Source organism: Dermacentor albipictus, chromosome 3 (assembly GCF_038994185.2).
Source record: "Dermacentor albipictus isolate Rhodes 1998 colony chromosome 3, USDA_Dalb.pri_finalv2, whole genome shotgun sequence".
NCBI lineage: Eukaryota > Metazoa > Arthropoda > Arachnida > Ixodida > Ixodidae > Dermacentor > Dermacentor albipictus.
Genome location: NC_091823.1, coordinates 108831137 through 108855535, shown reverse-complemented (window position 1 = coordinate 108855535; position 24399 = coordinate 108831137). Strand labels below are relative to the sequence as shown.

At 50.3% G+C, this 24399-nt stretch overlaps 1 protein-coding gene across 3 annotated transcripts in view; it reads left to right on the top strand.

Annotated features, from left to right (window-relative positions):
* Tsp74F (Tetraspanin 74F) overlaps positions 1-24399 on the top strand; it is a 471288-nt gene that overhangs the window by 412915 nt on the left and 33974 nt on the right. The window contains exon 1 of one of the 3 annotated variants that reach the window (XM_065439230.2): positions 5017-5561. The exons of the other annotated variants lie outside the window; for them this stretch is intronic. Within the exon in view, the coding sequence (XP_065295302.1) occupies positions 5549-5561 (13 nt within the window). The 5' untranslated portion in view covers positions 5017-5548. Of the gene's footprint in view, positions 1-5016; positions 5562-24399 lie in introns of those variants that run through there. 3 annotated transcript variants of the gene reach the window in all.

Here is a 24399-nt window from a genome sequence, read left to right as displayed (position 1 = left end):
TACATCGGGGGGAGTGGATGGAATGGGGGCGGAATCTAGGATTCTGTGAATCTATGATTGTGCAACATGTTTATTTGCCTTGTTTGACGCATTACATACAGTTACTTTTTCTTACATACATAGACTAATTGGTGACTTATACGTATACTTAAATATCTTGTTGCGAGGTTTTGCGTATACATGAAGTGAACTTTGTTTCCAGTGACACTTTTTTGTCCTTTATCAAGCCGTATTTTCGCATTTGTATATCCCATTGTATCTTTGCATTTCTAATGTACGAGGGCGAGTCAAATGAAAATGCGCCTACCCTAACCGCGCAATAATGGTTCGGTTCATTATCTGCGAGGCATGCGCGTAGGAGAACGGCATGTCTCATTTACAAAAGTGACACGCAGGTGTGAAGATAACTGTTCTTTAATGCTCTCATACACTGGGTTGAATATGGTTGCGTCGCATAATGGACACTTCAAAAGTTGAACAGCTCGGTGTCGCAAAGTTTTTGACAGCTAAAGGTGCTTCCAAAACAGAAATTAATCGCCGTATGGCTGCCGTTTACGTTGAACACGGCATTTCATGGACCACTGTGAAGCGTTGGAGCAAACAGTTTAAAGGACGTTGTAAAGACATTCCAAGACCGGCCCAAAACCATCGTGCAATCACCCCCCACACAATTTCAAAGGTTCATGAGCTGATGAAACAAGAAGGGAGCATAAGCATCAATGAACTGGCAGACCGTCTGAACATCAGTCACGGTTCGGTTCACGCCATAATTCATGAGCTTCTCGGTTATCGGGTCTTTGGTGCGCAATGGATCCCCAAGATTTTGATCCATCGCGAGAAGACGGAGAAGTTTCGCGCTGCCTTGACTCATCTGATCGGGTATCACAATGAGGATGACGACTTCTTATTTGCATTTGTGATCGGGGACGAACCTTGATGCCACTACTACGAGCCTGAAACACGACGGCAAAGCTTACAGTGGAAACATTCGAATTTACCACGCCCAAAGAACGCAAAGGCCATCATCTCCGCTGGAAAGGTGTTGTTGACTTTTTTTTCGGTCGTCAGGGTCAATTACTGATAGAATTTGCTAAATCTTGAGAGGCTATCAATTGTTTCCAATATTGTGAAACGCCAGAACGGCAGTGTGTCGCAATCAAGAACGAACAACGTGGAAAATTGTCGAATGGGGTCATCTTGTTCCACGACAATGCCTCTCCCCACGTCGCTTATGTGGTTAATACAAAACTGGCAAAATTCAAGTGGGAAACGCTTCAGCATCCGCCATACAGCTCAGACCTGTCACCTTGCGACTTCTACATTGTGGGGCAGCCGAAAAAACAGCTCAAGGGAACCAGATACAGACCTTTTGAAGCAGCAACCCAAGGAGTTTTATAAGACGGGAATCACGCGACTCGTTAGTCAATGGGACAAATGTGTAAATTCTCATGAAGGCTACTTTTAAATAAAGTACCCCGTTGTTGGCTCACATTCATTTGACTTGCCCTCGTATATCTTGCAGAATTCCTGCTTTTTATACGTGCCCTCTGTTGCGACTATGATTTCGGTGCAATTACTCACGATACACGACCGGTGACAGCTGCTCCTGCGTAATACATTAAAACAAATTACAGCGTCATTGAGATTTTTCACTGGCCATTGCATATATACTAGAATGTAAGCACGGTTCTTGAATGACAAAGTTTCGTTAACATATTTGTCCTCAACTTGCTCAGTTATTGCCTTTTAATTATTCATATCAGTGGCATGCACTGCTTTTCTGGTTTCGAACTGATATAGTTCTAAAGTTCGTGTGATATTTTCTTTAATTAGATAGACGAAAATATGGAAGCATTGATACCAGTTATTTTGGGCAAAATTTTTGGCACATACGAGTATATTCTTTTAAGAAAAAATACATATTTTATTGTTTTGACTGTGCGTAGCGTTCAAGAATTCGTTTGCAGCATCTTTGGCAATGACAATGCAGTTATTATTCATGGATTTGATCCCTTGACAAATTGTTTAAGAGGAAGCTTTAGCTCGGGCCCAATCCGACGCGGCCTATTCAAATAATTGTAAAACGCAGAAACGCTTTTCTTAGATAATCCTGCTAATCGCTTTTGTTGAAATTGGTTCCATTTGAGAGAGAAAGTTAAATCCTAGTTCTGTTGGAAACACAACTTCGATTTAGGGCCTGAGTTTCGTTTAAAATATTTTGAAAAATTCGAAAGCTTGAAAAAATAGAAGCACGACGTTTACAAACTAATAGCTATGCATGAAGAACAGACATTGTGGTTCTGTAAACGGCATCTATTATAACAGTCAAAGCGGACAAGTTTGCTATGTCAATTTGTATCTTACGTGAATTGGTTACGTTGTGTACAAGGATTCGACACAAGCCGTATTTCCACAATGCTAAATTTTTCTTTAGATTCATGTGTAACATATCCATTTTGTCTGCTGTAGATGTACTATTAGATGCAATTCACAGAATTGTGATATCATTTTTCATTGTTGAGTCACGGAGTTTTTAACTTGATAGTTTCATTTTCTGAAAATTTTCGATTTGGCCAATTTTTAATAAATAATTGACCACCTAAATGAAAAATTCGAGACCAGTAGTCACTAAAATTAAGCTTTTTCTTTTAAATGCAACAAACCTCCTCAAATTTGGTGAAATGGTTGCAGGGGAAAACGAATTCCCCTTATACATGTATTTAAATAGGAGAACCCGAGCTAAAGCTTCCTCGAACAAAATTTCTGGCTACGCCACTGGCCCCATATATATATATATATATATATATATATATATATATATATATATATATATATATATATATATATATATATATATATATATATATATATGTATGCACACACACATGGGGCCAGTGGCGTAGCCCCCCCCGAACAAAATTTCTGGCTACGCCACTGATCTCTAATGTTTTGTACGTTAGACCTACTTTTTTTTTCATTGCAATTGTGAGACCCTCAAGGTACTTAGTGAGGCCTTCAAGGTACACGCAGGGCTTAAAATCATTTAACCGCACAAGACGGGGAAAACACGTAGGCCGAGTGGGCTAATTTCGTCGCGTCGGGTTCAATTCATAGTTTCGCGTCTAATCATCTAATAAGGAGAAAGGCAGCACGATGTGCAAGAAACTAGTGAGAAGCAGATTTACGAGCTGAACTAGTCGTTACTACCAATGCTTATCACACGTTGCCGCATTCTCCATTTAATGCCGACGTGCTTTGGCCGACCGCCTGTAGTGCCCTTCATTGTATGTAACAATGTGGATATCCGCTTCTCTGGTATAAGATAGATGCAGCTTGACAAAGTGCAGCCCACGGAAAGTTCACTACGTTTAGTTACCTAATTTTTAATTTACAACACCATGCGTATTGCGCCCGTCGACTTCTCTTCGCATGCGATCACTTATCCTTAACCTAGAAGCGTCCTATGGCTCCGCACGCAAAGTTGCAAAATTATGCAACGGTGCATACGTCGCCACTGTCACAGCTTTGAATGGTTGTGCTCTCTTTAGCTTGGGACGGTTGATCTTGAAGAGCGCTAAGCACGCCCATCACCAGTGGCAGATAACTAGATCACTTACTTTGTTTCGTAAATGAAGCTTTTCTTTAGTTTATTTATTTATTTATTTGCGTTTATTTATTTGCACTCTGTGAAATCGTGATAGTTCGGTAATGAGGTGAATGACGCTCGAGGACGAAGAATTGATGTGTATTAAGCGCAATACGGGGAGATGGGGAAGGGGGGGAAGATAACCCAGACCTCCATCCTGCCGCATGCGGGATCTGACGGTTGGCCACGATAATAAAATTGCTCATCTAGATGTACGTCGGTAGTTTGTTTCCGGATGAAGGATATGTATAGCCGTACTTGTGACTTTGGAGAGATAGATTTTACATGAGTCGCCAAAGCTCAGCTCGGTATCTGTATGTTCAGCCACAGGGCACCTTAGCAGAGCCCACGAAGCGAAAGCAGAAATAAATAACTGTGTTAACTCAAACATCTCCAACTAGAAGCCCATTGCCGACGTCAATCATACTTTTCGGTGGTTGGGCACTTTAGCGAGCAACCGCGCCCCATGCTATCCCAGTGATAACGGACTGATCACTAGAATTTGGGCTAGTTCTATCTGGTTAGGTGCCAGTGGGCCGACTGAGCTATGAAACCAACCACGATGCAGACTGAGATCGACATCTCTCCGCGTCGAGCGGGGCAAGGGTCTCTTGAAGGCGCGGCACGCCGCCTCTAGCGGGAACTCCAGTCGCCAACAATCGGGACAGGGTGACACTTCGTCCCGACGTTTATGTTCTTCTCGAGCCATATCGCTTGACTGACAACGCCAACACTCGACAAGTTTATTCGTTAAACCAGATATCTCGCGGGGCACGCGTCAAGCTGGCGGTTGCCCCACGCGATGGCCTGCGCATCGTCAAACCCCGGGGAACTTCGTCGAGGCGGCCGGCGGGGAGCGCAGCGCACCGCGAAGTCCCGGCCGGCGCGCTCGGCGGGACGCTTATCGAAACCATCGTCCCGTCCGCACCCTTTCCGCCAGCCCCGCTCGCGCCACGGCACCCTCCTCCTGCTGCGCTGCTCGCTGCTTCTGTCGCCGCCGATGCCGCGCGTTAACCTTAACCCTGAAGAATCGCTTTCTCTCCTTTCTGCTTCGGGATAACGGCCCACAGTCGTGCAAAGGGGAGGGCCGAGTATGACGAGGCGGAGAGAACGCGAGCGAGGAACCGGCACTCGCTGACCTCCTCGCCGCATCGGTGGTGTGACGCTGGTGGCGGCGGCGGCACCGGTGAGGTACGCCACTCTATCGCTTACGCGAGCGTACCGCTCTCGCTCTCTTTCCGCACGACTCTCGCTCTTTCTCCCTCCGCCATCTCTTGCCTCTTCCATCGCTGCCCGCGTGCGAGCTGCCCTTCTTCTTCTTTTTCTTGGCCGGCTCTCTCCTCACCACCAGCGACGGTGTTGCGCGCACACGCACGCAGCCACCGAACCCTCCTCGCCCCTTTCCTTCCGGCCCTCCAGTCTTTCCGGCTGGAAAGACCCCTTTCACGGCAGCAGCAGCAGCAAGCAGCGGCGGCGGCCACAAGTTAAACAACACCGAGCGGCACCGGCGAACCAGGCCCAGTCTGACACGAACAGCAGACGCGGACGGGTGGTGTTTGCCTTCCAACCCTGGATTCTTTGCCGATCGACCAGCAGCACTGCAGCGACGGTAGCCGGCGGTGTGGAGAGTAACCAGTCGTCCACCTGAACGGACGCCGACGGACAACCGAGAGTTGTTTCTCCGACGACGAGGGAGTCTGCCTCCGCCTCCATCTCCCTTAGGCGTCTCCGCACCTTCCGGAGGACCTGCCGTGATCCCTGTTCTCCCGCCGATCCGCGCGCCTGTGGTGTTTGCGCGGCATTCGACGACGTCGCCGCAGTTTGTGACCGTAGTAAGGGATCGCCGCCTCGGCGAGAGACTTGTTCTTCACGTGAGACCGAAACGCGACAGCACCTGCCAAGATGTACCTCAGGTGTAAGTAGAGGTTTTCATTTAATTTATTTTTGTTTTGTTTCTGTTTATTTCGCGTTAGATCCCATTTGTCGTTTTGTGTCGTTGTGTTTGCCGTTCTTTTTCAGTTTACCGGTTTTCCTTTTGGTGCCTTTGACGTTATCACCAGGTCAACAGAATGGTTCATGCTTATGGCACCATATTATTTAGGCAAATTCGAGCTTACTCCTGGCTATGACAGTCTCGGCTGCTGTCGAGGCCCGCCTCCGCGTTTTCTTTCTTTTTTTTTGCACTGTACGTTCGTTCTAAACCCAGAGAACACTCGTGCCTGTGTCCAAACAGTGACTCCTTGCTTTTTTATTTATTTTTATCTGTTTACTTCTTCTGCCGTTCTTACGTTCATGCCTGGCGCAAACCAACGTGAGGAATTGGCCATGACGCCAGCGACATTCGGACATCAGATGGCGCATACCAGACTTCTGTTTAATTAATTTCCATTGCTTTCTCACGTTCACGAACCAATACAGTACCCATACCAGCCCTTATCTACGTGACAGTAAGCGTTTTTTATTCTTCGATACATAATGCGGATAGATAGATGCGCCACCCGTTGCAACCCTCCGCGGAGCGGCGTAGACTTTATCGCCGGCAAGTTGTCTTCATCCCAGCGAGGAGTCCTGACCTTGCTACGGAAAAAAAAAAGAAACTGAAAAATAAAAAGGGAGAAGCCTTGAACGTGTGCCTCGGACCGATATTAGAAGCTACAGATGTCCTGGTGTGTGTGTGCGCCTCAATGACGCGCGAAGCGGCCTACCAGGCAACGAAGCGTACTTTATTTCTATTTCTCGTTGCTCGCTTGTCTCGCTCGATCAGATAACACGGCGAACGTAAAAGCTCACCGCCGCCACGCAAGACTCGCGTGCCGGGGTCGGTTTTGCTTGTTTCTCCCCGCGGAATGTGGAGATGCGTTCGTTCAATGCCTGCGAGAGATCTGGATGTCCTCAGCTGCCTCTGTCGAGGCTAGCGCCAGTCATTTCTCGTACCACTCGCAGAGCGCGCACCGATTGCCCCCCCCCCCCCCCCCTCCCATTGACCTTTTCTTCTCCTTCTTCCGTGATACGCGAGCGGGAATGTGCTTCTTCTTGCGCCTTTGCCAATATTTAGAATTGTATCGAGCTGTAGCCGTGCGTCTGGGACAGGATTAACGCTGATATGATGCGGCTCAGCGCGTGCCGTTACTTCCACTGTATACGCTTTTGCCATAGGGAATGTCGTTGGCATCGTAGCCACGACCTCGCAAGAGGAAACCAATAAAAAAAAATTATTGGCAGTTTTCTCATCGAAACATTGCAGTCGGGAAAACGTTCAAGCATTGGTCGTTCGGGAAATCTACCGGGTGCCTAGCTTGTACTGTTGGCCTTCTGTGTAACTCTAGAGGCACTCATTCCGGAGAGATTGAGCGCATATTGTTTTTGTTGTGAAGTTAGTGACCTTTTGCAGGGCTCAGGCAATATGCTCCAGCATAATTTTTTTTATAAATGTTAGTTATATCTCTGCAGTCAGTCGTGGGGAAAAAGTGGAAGTGCGAGTTACGTCGGCGGTCGCTCCGTGACTAAGTAATGACGCTTCGTTGCATAGCGCACTATTGCTGCAGCAAAGCCTTCTTTACATTGTGAACATTCGTACGTTGGTATTACAAGTTTGCTCGCTCGGGTTGGATATTTTTATTTATATATAAAAAAACTTGAATAGCGCACTCTTTTGTAACTTTCTTATTTTGGTAGGGGTTAGTCATTTTGAGGTGTATGGCTTTGTCAAGAGCTATATAGTATAATATAAGTGTATGCGTGTCCGGTAACATAATGAAATGCCATGTATCATATAATTTCTGGCTTTGCCTTACTGCAGGAGGATGCAGCTACGCATATTTCACCACGTGACGCATAGGTAAATTCTCACTGTGCCGTAGGGAAAGAGAAAGATTTAACCGATTTGTCTCCTTTTTAGCGAACTGCGGGACATCCGATTTCATCTGGTCTCCCTTGTACGTCTCGTTTAATGTTCTCTAATAAAGAATCATTGCTTCCAGTGAGCATATCAGGGTGAAGAGCTCTCGGTTCATTGTGAAAAGAGCTTGTACATCTATACGCAGTCGTTGCGAATGCCGAGAAGACATGGGGATTGCACTAGGTTACCGAATGCTTTCATCCCCGACGCCGCAATTGTAGGGTATTTACGTTGGACGGTTTCCGTCATCTAAAAGGTTCGAAGTTGTAAAGAAAAAGAATTCAGCTCATATCTGCAGCGAAAATTCGGCATTTATGCCAACGTATTCAGAGAGGGGAATATGATTTGTTAGTAGACCTTCCAATAGTGTGCTTTTTTTTTCCTCGATATGTCTGGAAGGTGTTTGTGTTAAGAGATTTTTGCTAGGTCTTTTCATTCTGCTTTTGTCGCTCGTGCGAAATAGGGCTTACTGTGAGTTTCTCTAGCTTTCGGTGTGGTAAAAACGTGCAATTAAAGCCACATATCGAGCCCTTCGCCGCCTCGAGTGCTCTAATGGAAACATCGCCCACTTGGCTGCAGAATTCTATTCGCAACCGTCCAGGAAAGCGACTACACGTACACACGCACACATATACACAAGGCTCTCAAAAACTCTCGAACGTCACCAGCTATACTCCGCGTTTCAACTCTTTTTTTTTTCCTCGCTTCAATGCCGAAGTCTCATTCGCGCCGGCTGCTTTCGCAGCAATGTCCCGCCGACCGCTGCAGTCTTAGCCAAGGCGCCTCGAAGACTACACGGATTTTTCTTTTTTTTTCTGCTTTACTCTAGTAGCGTTCTTTCTTTTTTTTCTTCCTCTTACTCTGCACGGCCAAGGCTCGCTTTCCTTACCTTCGTTTCTCCTTCTTCTTTTGCCGCGATGCCGATCTCCGCGTAAGGCCAGGCTAACCCTCAGAGCAAGTATAGTGCACCCTGACGCCCGTGGACTCAGCGATCGTGCGACGACCACGCGCGCTTAGTATCCAGCTCGGTTATACCGGCTGCAGCAGTAGCAAGCAGTCTTGTTGGCAGTCGGACGGTGGACTCACCGCGCTGAATTCATAACAACCGGAGCGAGCTGCAGCCGCCGCCGGTGCGGCGCGTTTATTTACTTTTTTCTTTGTGTCTTGCGCCTCTCCTTTCGCTCTCGCTGGCTCGTGTTCCGTCTTCTCTCATCCTCCGCACACCAAAGACAAGTGCGTAGCGCCAGTGCACCGCCGAAGGTTGTGATGGTGGCGGGACCTCACGGAGCTCCGTGTAACGCGGGGTCTTGCTCGGCGCCCGAACCGCTGCCTGCACTGTAAACCGATTTACGCCCGTAGGAGTGTCTGTTGCCTGTGTGACTCTTACAGCTTTGCGGGTGTAAGGGCGTCAGTTATATACCGAGGTGCACTCTTAAGGACCCTTTACGGTGCAAATCGGTGTACAGTGCGGGATTGTGTGGGCTGAATTTAGCTGTACGGCTCGACCCAAATTTCGAGTCGTCGTCGAGCCTAGCGGTTTGAACCGTCTCCTTGTCGGTCCTTCAGTGTCGTCGCTCCGCTATATGGCCGCAGGAATGCGCTCGTCTACTGTCGTTCAGGTCCCAGTTTGGCCCAAACACTGGTGTATTTCCTTTGGAAGCTTACATTCGCTTTATAGTCGCATTTTAAGACACTAACCTAACCTTACTTAACCAAGCTTACCTGACCTATCCGAAACTCGAAAATATACTAGTAAAACATGAATCCTTGAGGCGAGCTTTCTTTTCTTTCTTTTTTCCTTAAAGGACGATTGTAAATGATAATAATCACATCTCCCACACCTTCCGAATAGCGTTCTGCTGCTGAGTATAAGGTCGCGAATTCGATTTCCAGTCTCGGTGGCCAAATTCCAAGAACACCCGAGTGTAAAAACGTAACATGCTTGGGGTGCCGTTAATAGAACCTGGGTAACAAAGCAGATTAATCCACAGCCCTTCACCTAGGTGTCTGTCATGAGGGCCCATGACCTGTGTTATCAATCAATCAATCAATCAATCAATCAATCAATCAATCAATCAATCAATCAATCAATCAATCAATCAATCAACTTTCGAATCATGGTACATCAAATGAGAAGTCATCCCGCATGACTCGTTATCTTTCCGAAAGAAGGTTGAAGTAATTTAGAGCCAGTGTCCCTCAAAACTAACGCGAACGTGATCCCCGCTCATCTCCCGATGGCGTCCCTTACGCCTATACGGCGCGGCGTGTTTTACTTGCTGCTGTTTGTGTGGACTGCAGGTTGCTATATGCGGCACACGGCGCGGCGCGGATTCATTTGCGCGGCATGTGGAATTCGCGCGCGCTGGGATTTACCCGCGCCGCCGACGAGGCGCGCGACCAATGGCTGGCCGTGAAATCCGGGTGGGGCCGGTGTTCGTATTCAGTCAACCGCGGCTGTACGCGCGGGCACGCGCAATGACTCGCATGCGAGATGCGATGGAAGGGGCACACTGAGACGCAGCCTTGTATGCACCGAGCTGCCGCGGCTTTACGCAGCGCACCTGTTGTGCATGTCGGTCTCGTACCTTTCCAAGACAGCTAGAATAAATAGTTCGACTTGTTTTAGGTTTACTTTGTCTCTATAAGCACCGGCTAGCACGGTAGCTCTCGTATGATACTTTGTTTTATTGTTATGAGAGTACTCGGTGGAGCGCAGACAGGATGCTACATCTTTCTGACTTGTACTCTGTCCGTGTAATGGCCACCGTTTTAAGTCTTGGCTAACTCAATCGCTTCAGGTTGTAGTTGAGTCAAGATGCTAATGAGTTGCCCAGTGCAGTGGCAGAAGGCGCTGTATGGCCTAACTCAACTAGCTCAAGCAGCTCATCGCTGTGCGACAGGTTAGTTAATTAAATCCGAACCTCGGTGTCGCAGTCCAGAAAACGCGTGCACTGCGGTTTCTTCATATTTAAAATATTGTTATTCGGTTGCGAAGGAACACGCCAGAGGGCACCGATGGAGCCTGAATAATGCTAGCTACAACACCCATGTTCTCAGGAATACGTGGTTGAACGGAACACCGTTTTGTAGTGAGAAAACAAGTATAGTTAAACCAAGTACGTTTAACTATGCAGGACACGCCTCTTTTCTTTTTTACGTTATTTGCTTAGCTTTCCGTAATTCAAGATTATATGGTGTTCCACAGTTTGGAAAAAAAGAAATCTCGTTAACATTTAGTGAGTATAATCAATATTGGGGGGTCAGATGGGCTCAATTTTTCGTTAGTAACAACCGTTTGAAAAAAATCGGTGAGTGAAGCCAGAGAAGGCGTAGGGGTGAATAAATATGTTAAATATTCAAATGTAGATATAAAGAGTGGAATGTAAATGGCAGTGGGTGAAAACATAACTTGCCGCAGGTGTGTGTCAAATCAGCTTCTTCCGCATAACGTCTGCGGCGATGTTACCAATAAAGCTACCGTGGCGGCCATCCTACCGTGCCCTTTCGTGGCTATTTGCGTACACGTACAATATTACACGCGGGAGTGTTAGCCAGTACCATTCAAGGCCACGGCAGCGGATTTATGCGCTCACAGCTGCGTACATTTGACACGGAGAGCTGCGGGCCGATCTTCCACTAATAGAGAACAAGTATAATGCGTATCAAAAGGGGCACAATGCCGGCCTCCTTACATCGCGCAAAGGAGAGGAAATGTTGAACCGCGTACTGAATACTAATGGGAGAGTGTTTTGCCGACGCGTGGAGGATTGACGTCTCGGAGGCGCGCTAGCTAGAAGCGGCTGCCGGAACGACGACTCTATTTGCGCGGTTCGCGCATATCAAACGGCACGGCTCTCTTGGGAATCGTATATGCCCACCCTTCGCAACACGCTCGCTTTGAAGCCGTGAGGCCCCAAACGCGTATATACTACAGCCCGCCGTCGCGTCACACCCAGAAACAAAACAGAAAAAAAAAAGAAAAAAAAAACCATGAGACGCTTCGACGCGGCGCCTACCTACTCGTCCGTCACAAAAGGCTCGGCACAGGCGCCTCGGCCGATGACGGACAGCGATACGAGAGAGAGAGAGAGAGAGAGAGAGAGGGGGGGGGGAGAGTGAGACGCCGCTTCGCACAACGCGGCCTGTGCAAAGCGCGCGCGCGCGCGCTGTGGGTGTCGCGCGCGCTGCAGGAGCCCACCATTCTTTTCTAGGGCGTGTTTCCGGGCAGCCCGGCACTTAACCTTGGCTCCTTCTTCTTGGTGGCGCTGCCGCAGCGAGTGGCGACCGCCGCCCCGCGGAGTCGGGAGATCGACTCTTCCGCTGGCCACTGGCGAGGACGTCGCGCCGTTTCAGCGGTCACGGGCAGAGACCGCCGCCGGCTAACGGAGCGGGCCCCGCTCGGTCCTTACGCCTTTTGTGCTCGCAGAGCGGCCAGCTACACGTATAACGCGTTTGCGACGTACGTTCAGGCGTCGCCCGTCTCGCGGGGCGTGCGGCGCTACGAGAGCGCTGCGATGCCGGCCGAGAGCCGTCCACTGTGTAGTCAACAAAATACAGCAAACTGGCCGCCGTTAAGGGAGGGGCGTCAGCGGTGGTGTTGCCGCGCGGCGTAAGATGAGGAGGCAAATTGCAGAAAGAGCAGTGTACAATGTCGTACAGCTTTTCAAGCGTGTCTAATTGTTTTGTGGATCAATGGGAGTGTGCCATTGTAACACTACCTTCCTCGCCAAAAAGAAGAAAAATACCTGAAAGGCGGGAGGAGGCAGATAGGGGAGAGAGGAGGAAAGCTAGCGTAGTCCGTTACTCGGCTTTTGCTTTCTTTCACTGCTCGCCGAGCCGGCGACAGCGCGTCGCGGAGACGGAGCACAAAGGCGCGCGGTTTCTTGCGCACTGTGACAGGGCGATTTGTTAGCTTCTCCTGGCTGCACCCCCCGCCGAGTCTTCCCATTGGTCAGTCCTACCTGTCAGCGTTCCGCTCGCGGGCAGGAGGGGACGTCAGCTTATTCTCCGCCTATCCTTTGTCGTCGCCTGAGCGGGTGTTCGCGGGTTCGCTTGCTTCGGGAAGGGAGCAGCGTAGAAATAGGTCCCTTGCAATTGTGTTTCTGGATGGCTCGGTGCTTGTGCGTAGCCTCAAGCCACGGTGGATAACGCCTTTCTTTTTTCTATTTATTCGTGTTTTCTTGAGCGCGATACACCGCTAGCGTGCACGTGTATGCATGCCCACGGGTGCTACGGGTAGTTCCAGACCCTGCCTGGCTTTCTTTTGTATATGTATGTGTGCTATTTCACAATATGCTCTGCACGGAACGTCGGCAAATCCTAAAAGTCTGAGTAACGGGCTGGTTTCTTGGACGTTTCTTTTCTTCTACAAAAATCAATACTCCTGGAAACTGCCAGAAATTTCTCCTCTCGCTTTCTTTATTTTTTGTTCTCACTTGGTTCTTTCTTTATTTTTTCGTTCTTGTAGTGTCCCGGGTATGGTAGTGACTCGCCAGAATCAGAGCTTTGTTCGAAGTCGTCTCGGATAAGTGCGACATGCGAGGAACGTTAGCGCAGTTGTGCGAAACACTAGTGCTTGCAAGTTCTTTTTCTTTATTTTCTTTTTACCCTCTGTATTCCGTCGACTATGTGTTTCGCATTTGATATCGGTCCCGTGATCGTCCAAATATCCCGAAAGGCTTCGAAGGTAAGTATAATATCGAATAACGGAAAACTGCGGCGGCATCAACATAACGCGCATGCCGTCATGCACAACCGCCGTTGTTCTGCTAACTAGCACAAGTGACCTCGCCTGTTTTACCACCCGCTTAGAATCCGATATCTCGATTCTGATCACCGCAGACGGCGCGATGTGTAGCTCCTTATACGAGGTGACGCACGTCTCCGTTTTGGGCGTGTCGCTCTCACCTTGCGGCGTCAGTCCCGTCTAACGGAGAACACGTCACGCGTCTCGTTTTCCTCGTTAAGCTCGGCTAACGTAACCAGTCGGTGTGAAAGTCCGTTGCTGTAATCACAGCCTTTCTTGGCGCACAGTGCCGGAAATACCCACCGACAGGGGCCATAAACGTTACGAGCCAGTCGTCGCAGTCCAAGCTGACGTCGTTAAAAACAAACACACGGCAGTCCTGTCAAGACCTGATCGACAGCTGAGTGATTGTGCCGGAGCGAGATGAAAGAAAAAAAATGAACAAAATGACGACAACGAACACGGGCTATATTTATATCCATGAAAAAGACACGTGTAAACGTAGTGGATGCAGTGCTTTCTTTCTCCTCCCCCCCCCCCTCTTTTTTTTCTTTTTCTGGCGTCGCCTTTAGAAAGATGGATGGTCGCCAGCTACCATAATGCCATTTCCGCAGAAACCGGCACGTCGACTATAGGAAGGTGACGCCTTGCAAGCAGCATTCACTCAGGGTCCCAACTACCTGGTGGCACCTGCGGCACATAAGGCGAAATGAGAATAATCAATCTATAGTCAATATAATCTGCGCGAATTTTTTAAAACTGCTTTATTGCCTCAGTGAGCTCAGTTTTAGCCCACGTTGTCGCCCTTTAGCTGTCGACAAATTGACTGTTTAATTATGCGGAACGGTCGGCGACAAAATAGCTGCCAACATTTCGGAGAACATCCAAATAAGTCCACACACCAGCGATAGCAGTAACAGTAACTATGCGCAGCCGCCGCAGAAAGCTCGGCGATAATAACGGCAGCAATAGCAGCGCAGTTGCTGCAACCATCGCGGCGACTAAGTCCAAAGTATAAATAAAGTAATAAACAATGAAAGAAAGAAAGGAAGACGACGAGAGGGCAAGTGGGCGGGAGGAAATGGGGGGGGGGGGACACCGAAGTGGCGCACGCCCACCCTCCTGTTTAGCGATCGCTAATGACACACGAGCGCTGCCCCCTTGTCTCCCACCGGCATGCCATCGTGGTGAGCGGCTGCGTGCCTATACCACTTAGGGAAACATACGCGGCTCCAGGCGAGAGAGTGGCCGGCCAGGCGACATCTCCGCGGCGACAAGGTCGCGCCGTTCGAGAGAGAGCGCCCGGAGCGGAGTCGCCGCGGCGGAATGGCCGGCGTGCTGCACGGAGCTCGCTTCTCGTCTCTGTTGCGGAACTTTGCGCAACTGTCCGTTCTCTTGCGCCTTGCATGCAGCCTCTCCCGTCGCACCGTCTCGCTGTACCCTGTGCGTGGAATGCGTGGAGCCGGCCAGCTCGCGACTGAATCCTATAAGTTCGCGCTCACGCGGCGGCAGCAGCATAATTAGTTATAGCAAGATTTAAAACGTGCCTCTTCCTCTCTGTCATCTTTCTAACCCCTATCCCCCATCCCCAGTGTAGGGTAGCAAACTGGAGACTCCTATCTGGTTAACCTCCCTGCCTTTCCTCTTCACTCTCTCTCTCTCTCTAAAACGTGCAGTGCTAGCAGACAGGCACACAGGCACGCAACCCCGTAGCATGCGTCGTCTTGTTTCTCCGTCTTCGTGTAGGCGCGTTGCGCATACTTAATCTCAAGTGCGAAGCAACTGTGTAGTTATGGCGGTATGTATAGTATTGTAACCGTAAGGTAGCAGTGCTAGTAGCGGTAACACAAGAAGTGGTGGTATGGTAGTACTATATATAGCCGCCGTTTTAGCACTATACTAATTAACAATCAATGTCACCGGTTCGTCCAGCATGTACACCTCATGTAACGGTACGTGCCGCTGAGGGCTGCGGATTAATTTCGACCACCCTTCGCCTGTTTCAGTCTGATTAAGTTAGACCACCCTTCGGAATGGCGCTCAGAGGCATGTCGCATGAGACATATTGACCAGCAGTAGCGTAGCAGTATATAGTATAGCAGCAATAGCGGCAGTGTGTTCGCCAGCAAGTGCTGTGCCATACTGATGACACTGACAGCACAATATGATTGGCAGTTGTGGAAGTACAGAAATCGTGGGGTCGCTTTCGGCGCGTCTCCCTCTTCGACCATCCGACCGAGCGCACCCGTTGCCGCAAGTCCGCCTTGTGCGTGCTTACACGCGGGGCCGTCTGTGTACGCGCCTGTCACGAACGCCATCGACATCTCCGCCAAGCGGAGACCCCCGGGCGAGCAGACCACGGATCACCGGCTTGGCACCGTTGTCGCGAGGTGTCACGAAACGGAAGCAAGGTGACGGGCTGCTGGCTGCAGCGGAGAAGCGGGGTGCGGCTAATGTGACGGCCGCTTTCTCCCTCGTTAGCGCGCGCACGTCATTTAAATGGGCGCGTCTTTCTCTCTCCCGTTGTTGATGTGCAAGTTGCTTTCTTCCACCCCTACGTTAGCCCTCGGTGTATTTGAGGCAAGCGGACAGTTCAAAACTGTTTCGTATCGTTCTATATAGAAACACTCTTTGGGAATCACGAGGGTACTGCAGTGTGCCGTCGCGCAAGAGTTATAAGGTAATGTTATAGTAAAGTAAAGTAGAGTTATAAAGTAAAGAAGGACAAAAAAGAAGGGAACCAAATGCGGACTTCAGTTCTTGAGGAAGCTTTACCACCAGCGTAGAGCAGTATATATATAGGACCTGTCCGAAATCGGTCACTTCCCAAGTCGCTTCGCACCTCCGGGGTAAAATAAAAATAAAAATAAAAGTCGGTTCGCTCGATTGGTCGTTGTCACATGCATTATTCCTCGACTATTGTGTATTCAATGTCCTTTAACCGCAGAGCGCGACGATTATGTCCGATTCGACTACCTATACAGTCAAGCTATTCGAACCATACGCGACAGTTTCGTACGTCGCATAAGGTAACCCGGTCGGAGGCTCAAAACGAGTCAGCCAGGCACAGAACGTGTGGCTCGCGTTTCATAAGGAAACTCAAGGCACTTGTGCTCCGAAACGCATGGATTCGTGACCCTGCCTTTAAAGGGAGAGAGAGAGAGAGAGAAGGCCGGCGCCATTGCTCTCGAAGACGTTTCGCAAAACAAGGCAAGCGATTTCGGGAGCCGCCGGTAGTATATACGCGAAGCGGCGCAGCGACCTTCGCATCCGTGCTTGTCTTCTCGTGAGACGGCCTTCAATCGGCACGAATCTGCGCGGAATCTGTAAGACCTTGCCGGAAATGCACTGCTTGCGAGGGCCCTAATTGGAGGAGTACCGCGTAGATTTGCACGGCTATCGATAGACTCGGACGGCTCTTTCCCCGTGAGAAAAATGAAACAAATAAGATGAATACCACGCGCCCAAGCTAACACTGATCCACGCGGGCGATAGCGAGCTCCGAAGTGAAAGGCGCCAGCGCCTCCATTTAGCGCTGCTATAGCTTCAGGGCGTCTTTACCGCCAATGAAGCGCAGTATACCAGCAGCAGATGTGTCCAGGAAATTCGGCTGAAAAAAAAAGGGGGGTGGGGATAAGCCCTGCATAACATTGATCGCGCGTTTTCACCCGCGAAGGTTTTCACGCTTCTCTTGGGCGCCAGGCGGATAATCCGCTTATTATGCCTCCTGTATAAGCGCGATGACATAGTGCTCTCAGCCTTATCCTCAAGTAGGCAAAGAGGAGCTTTGTGCTCGGCCGATGCGCGCCAAAAGATTGTGAGCTCGAGATAAAAGCGGCCGGAATCACTTCCGCCTATTTTTGACGGGCCCAGCAATTGAGAGCAAGCACTGGGCCGTCGTAATGCCAGGATAGAAAAAAAAAAAAGAAAGAAGTCGAAGGAGGAGGCAGCATTTGCTCCTGCGGCACGGCGACGTGGTGGACCTTCACGAGCAACAGGATCCCCTGTGCGTGCGTGCGTGTGTAATTCAGGCTTTGCCGTTTTTGGAGGCCATGCTGGACTGGGCGCCACCGTACTCGGAGGCCGCCGCCACCGCTGCTCTCTTATGTAATGCCCGGTAATCGAAAAGAGAGAGGCACACCCCGAGGGGCCGGAAAGATTGATGCCGAGCCGCATGCGTCTGCGGCGCTCACAGTCAGTCCGAGCGTGCGTGCGTGCGTGCGGGCGCACTGCGTGCCGAGAGAGCTCCGTCCATGCATATCTCTGGGAGGCCACCGGCGCGGCGCCACTGCGGTTTCAAGGTCCCGCATTGCGGAGGAGTTCACGCGCCACACTGTGTGTGTGTGTGTGTGTGTGTGTTTGTGTGTGTGAAGGTCTATATCTGCAGGCGCGAGACCTTGCGAGACAATAAAGTTAAAAGAAAATTTGTGAATAAGCAGAAGAAGAAGAAAAAAAGAAAGTTTGGGTTTCGAGAGCTGCCTGGAAAGGGCGGGGTCCAATCCTTCCGTTTCTTGAAAACAAAATCTGATTGTTCGATGTTGCCGCCCCCTCAGAAAAAAAAAAAAGAAGGTTGACACCCGCGTCGATAGCGCAGAGAAATGATCATCAAATGTGCGAAACGCCGCCTCGAGAAAAGAGAGATAAATGTCTTGGCGAGAAGCAAGTCTAAAATATCTCGTGGCATCCCGCTTGCTTGCTCGTTCTCTGGTCGGTGTTATATCGTAAACGCTCAGTTCTTAAGCTGCAGAGTTCGCTGGATAACGAAATTACCCTGATGGACACTGGGCACCGATAGCTCTTTGGTCCAAGCTGCATTTGCCCGCGGGGCTGTGAAAGTTGCGAACAGCGTAGCGTGCTATAACCGCCTCGCTTGCACATTCATGCGGCGATGTACAGAAGCCTAGTCGAGCCTGACAGTGACACACGAACATGCCTACTTAGTGCGTATAGACTATAGGGAGTAGAGCGTATATTCATCGTTGCACATAGGAGTCTTCGTGACTTAGCTTGTCGAGAAAATGATACGCTGACGCAACTGCTGCGTCCCTTCTACCGGGCCTCCAGCACATGTACACAGACGCGCGCGCGAACACCTCATTCGCGTTCTGCTCATCGGCTCGAGCATCTGAAACGAGAAACTCTATACAGATAAGATAACGCCTTACGGTATACATGCACGATTCAAAGAACGGAGATCTCGGTCGCTCTTACTACCGGTACAGTTCCGTTACATTACTGGGCCTTTGTATTACAATGTACTCCTATCTGTCTTCAGGCTCATAGAAATGCAAGCTCGTGGTTGCCTGAGAACAAGGTGCACGATAATGACTCGCGCACAGAGAGCCACCGCCCACGCGATATACCCCGCGATCGGTCATTTGCTTATGCAGTATATGCAACAGTGAGACTTGCATGGGAACGTGGAAAAAGGACACAGCGCTGCATAGCTTCGGGGTGGGGGGGAGGGAGGGGAGGTAGCGCAGCACACCCTTGACCAACCTCGGCTGTGGGACATGCCCCGCTTATTGCATCGCCGTCCTTCGCGTTGCCTTGCATATCCGGCAGGTATATTACATATATATCCGCGCAGCCTCTGTGTATGCCTTGCTGGCTCGCACACACGAGCCGCGTACGCAGGCTATATTTAACGTGTCCGTAGGCGTAGCCAGATACGAATCGACGGGCCAGATTTAAGGTGACAAGCCGCCCATATACACGTCCGAGCGCGCGCGCGTACACCCTCCCTCCTTGGCTCGCGGTGGCTCCCATGGTTGGCCCGCACACCGCGGAAACGTTGTTGCTGGTCTCTCTCTGACACCGCCGTGTATGTGCTTGTCGCTCGGTGTCGGATTTACGATATTCCTCTTTTCGTTTGTTTCCTTTCTTTTTTCACTGTTTACGTCGTTCTCTGTAGCCCGGCGACAAATCCTTCGGTCATCTTGGGACGACTTCAAGAAAGAGATCCCGCGGCCGAGCGAACGTTTGCGTTTTCTTTCTCCCGCCAGATGACACGATTGCGGACGCCGTTATGTGGTCGCACCGCTTCTGGCGCCACCTCTGCCCAGAGGCGCGAGTGATTAGCGCGTGCTGGAGGACGTTTCGCTCTGTGCCGAGTGATGCAACGCGAAGAAACGTTTTTGCTTATCTTTCTCGGACACAGAGAGAGCGGCGATCGGCCATATCGCCACCGCCATCGGCGACGTCACTGATTGGAATCAGCGCGCTCGCAATGCAAGCAAAAGCTTTCAAGAGTGCGATATGCGCGTGTATAGAGCCACGCTCTTTCGATAGTCGTCTTCCGCCTCGAGTGCGCTCGCCTTCATTTGTGAGTTTCGATCGTTCCTTGCCTGTGCGCAAAACGACAGCATAGCTGCTCGCGCCTGACGTCAAAGCGTTCGCTTAATGCATCCTCTATATACGCAAGAACATACAGCGAAAGAAATCGGCAGTCCAGATCTCGGGTCTCGTGCATATAGTTGACGGTGAACGCGGCATATATTCCAGAACCGATCAGTTTAGCGTTGGCCCAGAACGTTTGTACGCGTGGCGTTGCATATGCCGGTACTCACTTTCGGAAGGGTTATGGCCTTCGCCCATGATTTTAAGTCATCACTGCGTGAATCATTCGAGGACGGAGAAGCGGATTTCTTTGCGTGTATCATCGCATAACTGGATATGCGGAACGGAAGGATTCTTTGTCGAGAGTTGTAGGTGCGTGCGAGCACTCCTCGACGAATTTCACTCATGGTGCCCAAAACTGCGTGGGCGAAGAATCTATCGACGCTATTTGGCGGCTAGCTTCAAGAAGTCTTGGAGCGAGGCGCACCCACGGTCCGCTGAGACGAATCACAAGTGTTAGAGACAACTATTTTCACTAACATATAATCAGTCTATAAAGTAAGTATCCTTGTGGAACGAAATTCGGGCACCATTAATCTCCCCAACACGTCCCACCACAGACTCAGCTTCAGGGTATATAAAGGAGAAGAAGAAAACGATAAGAGAGAGAAAGAGAGAGAGAGAGAGAGAGACGCGTGCTCGCGCTCTCACTTTCCCCAGCGCGGCATTGCGCGCTATTTCCGGATGCCTCCGCTATTTAGGGACGTCAGCCGCTCCTGTAACGAAACGCTTTCGCCAGGCGCTATCGGTTGAATCGCGAGTACTTAGCCGTCAGCGTTGACCGTTTCTTTCAGCGGCGCAATTCGCGGGCCGCCTCGGGCAAGGTCCATTCCCGGCATACCTCTTATGTACGTACACCGCGTCCCTCGTTCGCGCCAACGCATTCTCCGCCGCTTCAGTATACGCCCGGTTTCTTTGTTTTTTTTTTCTGTTCACAGTGATATCTGCTGGATGGTGTACGTGCACTTTCTTCGATCGATCACAACGCTTAGCGTCCTATAGATCTTCGTCCATTCCCCTGTGGCACCCCCGAAAGTTTGACGCATTCGCGGCCATATGCGTATACATGGACTGCGGCATGATCGCCTCAGTGCTAGATTTAATGAGTCACGCTTCGTCGCTTATGTTCTCACGTTGGGAGGTTTCTGTGCCTTTTTGCGAGTTCGCGGTGCGTTAGGAAGTTGGAGGGGGCGGGGGGGGGGGGGGGGGTAGGGAGGTGAGTGCTAATCGGTTGCTGCGGACAATGAACGCGGGCGTATACCCTCCACGCCTGCATGTATGCTACTCGGAAGGTATTAAGGGTGTCCAGTGAGCGATGATCGCTTCGTCCATTAGTTCAGCTTGACCGAGAGGTGAGAAAAACACGACGTATAGTATATAGCTCTTCGCTTCATCGTTCAGGGAAAGAATTATTTCCCGTGCATGGGCCGGAGGGGTAGGGGGGGGGGTCGTCAACTCTAGAAGGCTGATGAGTTTGTCGCGTGTATAATATCGCGTATATGATATCGAGCCCGAGACTCGACACGCGAGGTCGACCTTGACACTCTGTTTTGCCGAGCGCACGGCGTGCCTGCCGCATTAACCCCGTGAGGGTGCGCGTAACCCGGCGCCTATATTGGATACGATTGGACTGCGTCGGCGCTGCATTACGTAGCAGCCTTTTTGCCTCGTTGCAGCAGAAAAGTAACATGACCTGTCGCTCTGGATTTTATTGCGGCTAACAGTTACCTCTCTATGGCTTCGGGATGTACCGGTTTCTGCTGACCTGTCTGCTGAAGAGCTCGATGATGTTCACTGCACTCCTTCATATAGCTTCGATAACTGCTGCTTGGAGAAGCCACTGAAGAACATGGTTCGGCGAGGCTATAGTAAGTTATTAACGCAAGCGGCGTCAATTCCTTACCCCTTCTTCAAATAACTTTATTCAGTGCCCTGTGATTTGGTGGAGTGGGCCTGGACCCCGCCTAGGTTTCGGCCAAGGGTTGTTGGCCCTCGGCGGCTTCCTCAGTTCGCTGGACGGCCCAGAGTTGGTGCTGCAGGTCCGAGCTGAGCAACGCAGACTCCCAGCACGCGCGAAGGCTTACCCCTTGATTGCGTATTATATGTAAGCACCTTCTATGCCATGTATATCCTCTCGCGACACTTGCCTTTAAAATTTTTTCGCGTAAGGAGCCCACATATGGGCTCCTGCCATAGGCTGGCATCCGGCTGACGCAGCGAAAACAGAAGAAGCAGGAATCGAAGTGTACAGAGGCAGGAAAGCTCGCGTACCGATGAAGAAAAGCTTTGCGAGGACAGATGTACGCCGCTCATGTTTTGGCAACGTTTCATCCGCGTTCGGAAAGTCGGCAGCGGGGACGGTTCTTTAATGCAGCCCATTAGGAGCGAATTGCTTGTCGCGTCTTTGTCATCGTGCCACGTCCGTAGCGTTCAAATCACTCACTCCTTTCTCCCGCTTGCGGGGCCAACTCTAACGGCGGTTAATGCAAGACGTAAGACTTGCTTTTTTTTGCTAGATGGGATAACCCTACAACAACAAAGTTTAACCAAAGCGTGTGTACGCGCGTCGCTGGCTGGGAGTTTCCATGGCAACAAACGCGTCACAACAAATTCGAGAAGTTGCTCCCTAGCCAGGGACGACCGACCGCCGTTGTTAGACGAAAGGAACATTCCGCGCGAGGAATGTTTGTAAACCGGTTAGTAGTAAATATGTAAGTTCTAGTCGAGAGCCAACGTATCGCCAGCGTGGTCTTTGGCAGCGGGTACCAGAATCCCCCCCCCCCTTTTTTTTCTCGCGTTCGCATGCAGCAATGTTGCGAGAGTGGGGACACGCCGATAGGCATGCATATATATAAACTTGTGCAGCGGAATGTTGAGCGCGCGGCGAACCACGACTTCCCCATGTTAGGTTCGCAGGCGACGCATTCTCGCCTACGGCATGTCGAAAAAAAAAATACAAGAAAAGAGAGAGATGGCTTCGGGCCAACCGGACAAAACTAATGCCGTTGCGCAACACAATAAAAGCCGAGCAACGTCGCGACACCGCATCGGTGTTCGCGTCCGCCCTGTGATTCCCGCTGCCGAAGTGGCATGTCGGCCGAAAGGATATCAACTGCCCTGCAAGAACTGAGTGCCACTGCTCGTCGAGATTACGGCACGCGTTACATCTGAACGACCCGCGACACCCTTGCAAAGAAACACCCCAAGAGTCGTTGCCGTCTTTCCTAGCCTTCTTCTTCCGCTGCTACAGCTGTAGTAGTAGCTGTTGTTGTGGTTGCTTTGTTGTTGATTTGCACGTTGAAGCACGGCGGCAACAGGCGCGAACGTGCCCACCTCCGCCGACTTCGGAAGACATTAGGGACCTATTATGCGTCACTCGGTCCTGCTTGCCTCTGCGCGTCAGTTATTTTCTTGCTGTTCTCGTCTTCTTTTTTCTTTTTTTTTAATATATCCTTCCCATCCTCTCGTTTCGTGGCTTCGGATGACGCGTCGACGAGCTGAGCGGGGCAAGGAACGGCCGGCCAACGAGCGTAAAACGTTTCTTTCTTTCTGTCTTTTTTCTTTTTTTCTGCTGCCGCCGACCTTTGGCAGCCCGCCAAATGATCCGGAGGTCGTTAGTCAGGGAAACAATGCCCTCTCTCTTCCTCGCGGCGCAGCATGACGGTTTCATTTTGTTTTTGTTTCTCTACGAGGAAAGAGATCCGGGCGTTCTCCCTAGGCGCTTTCTATAAGCGGAAAAACCTCAGGTATGCGGTCGCTAACCGCGCTCGGGCTTTTTTTCTGCAGCCCACGGGCTCAATCTTGCATGAACCCTTTGTTTAAGCGTTCCACGAACTGTGCGAACTTATTTGAAATGGGTATTAAAATAGGCGTGAACTTGTCCTCAACTCTCAAGTAGAACCGCTATAACTACGCTATAACTTGCTCGTTAGCAGCTATACCACGCTTATCGCCAACTTCGCATTTGCTACGAAATCATATATACTTTCCGCGGCAAAAGATTCAAGCAAAGTAGAGAGTGAGTTGGAATTCGAGTGACACTAGTCACCGCGTCAAGCACACACCATGACTGCTAACTGACTATTACGCTTCAACTACACGCATGCGCAGTTATTCCCGTGAGGAATATGTCAAGTCGAGAACCGTGCCCCGCAGGCTCTGTGCAGAAGTGTACTCTCTTATTTGCCCGGGTGTCAAGTGTATAATTGACGTGTAGTACACTACTTGAAGTGCACCGGTTTAAGGGACCGCCTATAGTGTCCTTATGCATCGTCTCACGTGCACTCAGTGCTCTCTCTCTCTCTCTTTATATTCGCCATTTTCCTTACCCCCAGTGTAGGGTAGCAAACCGGCTGCTCGAGCGTCTGTTAGACGTCCCTGCCTTTCATCTCCTTGCTCTCTCTCTCTCTCTCTTTCGGGTTCCACGATATACTTATTGACGCAACGGCACACCTTCATAAGACGGTGTGGCATACTCTTGCAGGGCTTAATTTTTTGTTGCTGCTCTTACAGCAAGCAAACAACTGACCTCCTGCTCACCTTTGCAAGCTACCGTGCGAGGAAGTCGTTTTCTTTACACGAGCGCCTCCTCCGCTTCACGCATCGCGTGGCAATTTTCCCCCCTCCTTCCAGCGTTGAGCGATCTTTTGCTTTTCTTTATCCGCGCCTTGCATTCTCGCGTGCGCCGCGGTACGTAACTAGGTATCT